Here is a 4,578-nt window from a genome sequence, read left to right as displayed (position 1 = left end):
GAAACATTCAAATATAAAATAATAATTGAACAGAAACATTCAAATATAAAATAATAATTGAACAGAAACATTCATCTATAAAATAATAATTGAACAGAAACATTCATGTATAAAATAATAATTTAACAGAAACATTCAAATATAAAATAATAATTGAACAGAAACATTCATCTATAAAATAATAATTGAACAGAAACATTCATCTATAAAATAATAATTGAACAGAAACATTCATGTATAAAATAATAATTGAACAGAAACATTCATCTATAAAATAATAATTTAACAGAAACATTCATCTATAAAATAATAACTGAACAGAAACATTCATGTATAAAATAATAATTGAACATTATTTATCTGAGGAGCAGCTTTGAGTTTAACTCCATCACTGAACTCTCATCTTGAACAAGCATGAAGGCGACAGTGGAAAGAAAAACTCCGTCATGAGGAAGAAACCTTTAGCAGAACCAGGATCAGGACAAGAGGACCATCTGCTTCGACCGGCTGGGTTTGGTAGGAATAGATACACAATGGCAGGTCAAGAAGCACATGTTAAGATAGAAATAGTATCAAATGAAACTATTCAATTTTAACAATTAATTTAATGAAATGAGGTCAGTTTGTCCTCTAGTAGTCTAAGTCTATAGCAGCATAACAAGCCGACCCTAACTATAGGATTTATCAAACAGGAAAGTCTTAATCCCAGTCTTAAACTGGACAATGTGTCAGCCTCAACAACATTTTAATCCATTTCATTGAACTATTTTTGTTGTTATCTGCCTGGATTATTGAGTTTATAAAACTTTTCTCTGAACCATTTTGGCCTGGTTGACCACAGGCTGTTTCTGTGAGTAGCACGTTGGTCACCTGGCCCATATATGATGGATGGTTTCAGATGGGTGCGCTCTGTTTGCACGTGTTAAGAGTCCACTTCTGAGATTAAACGTGTTAAAAGCTTCTGAGATTACAGCACGAGGTCGTCTTCAAACAGCAGTGAAGGCGACCCATGGGACTGAGCTGGTTGGCAGGCTGCTGACTGAAGAAGTCCTCTGGATGGGGGACAAAACTTTTCTCACTTAAAGAAACGGGTCCAGATGAAACGATTGAACCTTCTAATTATATTCTTGAATTGTATTTATTGTTTAACGTGTTTCTTTAGAATCCATCTGGTGGTTTGGTTTTCATGTTTCTACCTGCTCAAGATGGAAATTGTCTGTTAACTAAATGTGCACGTGTCGTGCGTGATCCTAAATAAACAAAATCGGTCCAATTGAACGGAGCTAAACTAACTAATGTGACGAACCGTCACTGCAGCGGACTGTAAAATAAAGAAGAGTTTTTACAGAAGGCAAACCGTAAAACTCCAGTTTGATGTTATTTTGTTCCGAAGAGCCTCGATGAGCTGCAGCTTTCTCACTTCGTGTCGCAGAACTTTAAACCAGAACCTGGAGACCCGTCTGGACCTTTAAATGGACTCGAGCAGGTTGGACGGGGTCCACGGGGACGAGAGGAAATCAAAGCTGATCTCTGAAGAACTCTGAGGAACATTTTAACCTCAATTAACCTCCTCCTCTCCTCCACCTTCCATCCTCGGGTCTTTAGCTCCCTCGGTGCTGTTCTAACCGTCCGCTCAACGTCTTCGGCTTGTTTTGGACATTACAGCTGTGACTTTGGTTTTTGTTGCTTTTAAACTTTTAGAAACATTTAGCTTAGTTTAGTTTTTTATTGTGACTGAAAGAAAAACTCTTGGAGTCCTGCAGATCGTTGTTCAACGTACTCGCTTCATTTTCAGCTTTTAGCTGCTGTTTAGTTAGTTTTAGCTGTCAACTATTGTTTGGCTCATTTTAGCTTACTAGTATATTTGCTGTTCTGCTAATTTTAGCTATTAGCTACTATTTTGCCATCATTTAGCTTCTTCACTTTAACAGTTCAGTTTTAGCTTCTTTTACCCATTTCAGAGCTCGGCACGTTTTTTACATTTCTTTGTTTTTTGTTCAGGAGACTCGTTAAACTAGAATAAAAAGTTGTTTCCTGTGTGTTTGACCTGACGGTGCTGTCGGCCCTCAGGTGACGGGACCCTCAGGATCTGGGACGTGAAGGCCGCAGCGTGCCGGCTGGCCGTCCCGGCACACAAGGCTGAGATCCTGAGCTGTGATTGGTGCAAATATGACCAGGTAGCAACACGGCGACACTCCAACCACGTCCAACTTTAACGGAAACGTTTTTAACTGCAGTCGAATAAAAACCTGAATTAAAGTGCTAGCACAGCCGTGACAGGAAGTCCATATTTGGTTTGACAGGAAGTGGTTTTGTGTTCCGCCTGCAGAACATCGTGGCCACGGGTTCGGTGGACTGCAGCGTGTGTGTGTGGGACCTGAGGAACGTCCAAAAACCTGTCAATCAACTGCTGGGACACGCCTACGCCATCCGCAGAGTCAAGGTGCACATGCACGTACGCATGCACGTGTGTGTGTTCAGTTACTGAGATTTCACACCAAGAACAAAAGAGAACCACAGACTCACTTTTTTCCTGCACAGTCTGAAATCTGTTTTTAAAAACAAAGCGTTTGTAAATTTCAACAATCTGGATTAAATCATGAGATTTTAGATTGTTCATTATAAATGACTAATTCTGATCGATCTCTTATTAGTTTTATATTTATTCTATAAAGCAGATATGCCATCAAAAGAGAGCAGATCAATAAAAACAAACATTGATCCTTCGTCTTTACACTTTTATTACCAGCAGATTTGTGAATTTATAATCTCAACGTTTCATGCTTTCATCAATTCTTTCAGTTTTAGCTTCATTGAAGAGTTTTATCCAGATTCTCCTTAAAGCCTTCAAACATCATTCGTTTAGTTTTATTTTCATTAAGACGAAACTTGTTAACATTAAACCAATTTTAATTAAAACAACTCATTTTTTACTCTTTATTGTTTTGTATCAGCTCCTGAGCTGAATAAACGGTTTCATCTGTAAACGTGGTGGTTTTTGACCTTTTCTAGCAAATATAGTGTAAAATCCTGTATTATTCATGTTCGTCCTAATATTGAGCCTTGTGGAACGCCACAGTTTATAATTTTATTTTATTATTTTAATAAAACTCTTTAGAGCCAGAGTTTAAAAGCTGAAAACGTTATTTTCTGTTGTTAACAGTTTGTTTTGTGCCCCACAGTTCTCGCCGTTCAGTCGGACGGTGTTGGCGTCTTGCTCCTACGACTTCACCGTACGGTAAGATCAGCTGTTTCTGCTGCCCGTCGGTCAGTTTGTTGGTTTCCTGTGAAGTTACTGTAGATGAAAACTCGTTGTGTTTTAATAATTCTTTCTGCTGGCACTGTTCAAAGGAACTGAAATGTCTCCACGCAGAGCTCGTTTCTTACAGAAAAATCTGAACTTCAACAAACATTTTCTCCGTTTTAAACAATCTGAGCCTAAAGTTAAATTCAGATTTAAAATTGAAGCAGTAATTTAGATTTTCTTCGTATTTGACCTGCTGAAGTTTATGTGGAGGTAAAAACAGACGGTTGGACTCGTTCTGCTCCTACATGAGCACCTGAAGTCATCATCATCATGGGAGGAGGAGGAGGAGGAGGAGGAGGAGCGACAACGTGTGATTCGGTGAACTGATGTGTGAGATGAAGACACGATGGAGACAAGATGAGCCGGTCCGTTATTGAGCAGCAGAGACTCACTTAAACACATCTGTAATTTCAGGCTCCGCTGCCTCCGGAGACAATTCCCTCGTCTTTTTGTCCGTCTCTGCGTTTGTTTTCCTCGGCTGCGCCTCCGTTTGTCTCCACGCTTCACATGATGGATCACAGAATTAACAAAACGACTAAATGACAGAAAGATTTCAGACGAACGACTTCGCTCCAGAGACGTTCAGCCGCACGTCGGCCATGTTGCTCAGTGCTTTCGATGTGCCGGATCAAATGGATCCGTTTGATGAGAATATTCCAGACGTGTTTGTTTTAAAGGTGGTGATGGAGGAGCACAGGTTAGAGCCTCTGAGAAACAGGAAGTTACAGACGGAGTGAGGAAGACGGACGAGCTGCGAGACAAACGAGTCGGTCCTTCATCAAACGCTGAGCTTTATTGTTTTATTGATCCAGCCTCTCATTGGTTCAATTACTCTTCACACACACACATCCCACACACACACACACCTCTTCATATACACACATCCCACGCACGCACACACACATACGCAAAGAAATAAAGATATTAAGAGGGCTTTTATAAAAACAACAATTACTTGTTTATTTGTTTACTTGGAGGATGTTTACTGAAGACATCTGTCCAGCTGTGCACTCAGCATCAAAGAAAGACGAGACGACACGTTTCATCTCCTGAAAATTTAATCAACATGTAAATGGACTGTACCTATACAGCTCCTTACATTATATTATCAAGATACTGAAAGGTCTTTACAACACACTGTCCTTACTTACCTCCACACACATTCATACATCACTCTACTACACACATTCATACATCACTCTACTACACACATTCATACATCACTCTACTACACACATTCATACATCACTCTACTACACACATTCATACAT

The 4,578-nt window shown here is 39.4% G+C and overlaps 2 protein-coding genes across 2 annotated transcripts in view; both read left to right on the top strand.

Moving 5' to 3' along the window:
• The window catches only part of pex7 (peroxisomal biogenesis factor 7), a 16,117-nt gene extending 12,759 nt beyond the window's left edge, over positions 1–3,358 (top strand). Inside the window, exons 6-9 of the mRNA XM_037686044.1 lie at positions 2,071–2,177; positions 2,330–2,443; positions 3,183–3,238; positions 3,352–3,358. Of these exons, the coding sequence (XP_037541972.1) occupies positions 2,071–2,177; positions 2,330–2,443; positions 3,183–3,238; positions 3,352–3,358 (284 nt within the window). The remainder of the gene's footprint in view (positions 1–2,070; positions 2,178–2,329; positions 2,444–3,182; positions 3,239–3,351) is intronic.
• bub1 (BUB1 mitotic checkpoint serine/threonine kinase) overlaps positions 1–4,578 on the top strand; it is a 71,495-nt gene that overhangs the window by 64,828 nt on the left and 2,089 nt on the right. The window lies entirely within an intron of this gene.

This window comes from Nematolebias whitei, chromosome 12 (genome assembly GCF_014905685.2).
Source record: "Nematolebias whitei isolate Nwh7 chromosome 12, NemWhi1, whole genome shotgun sequence".
Classification (NCBI taxonomy): domain Eukaryota; kingdom Metazoa; phylum Chordata; class Actinopteri; order Cyprinodontiformes; family Rivulidae; genus Nematolebias; species Nematolebias whitei.
The sequence above is the reverse complement of the archived record's forward strand: the minus strand, read 5'-3'. Positions and strand labels throughout refer to the sequence as shown.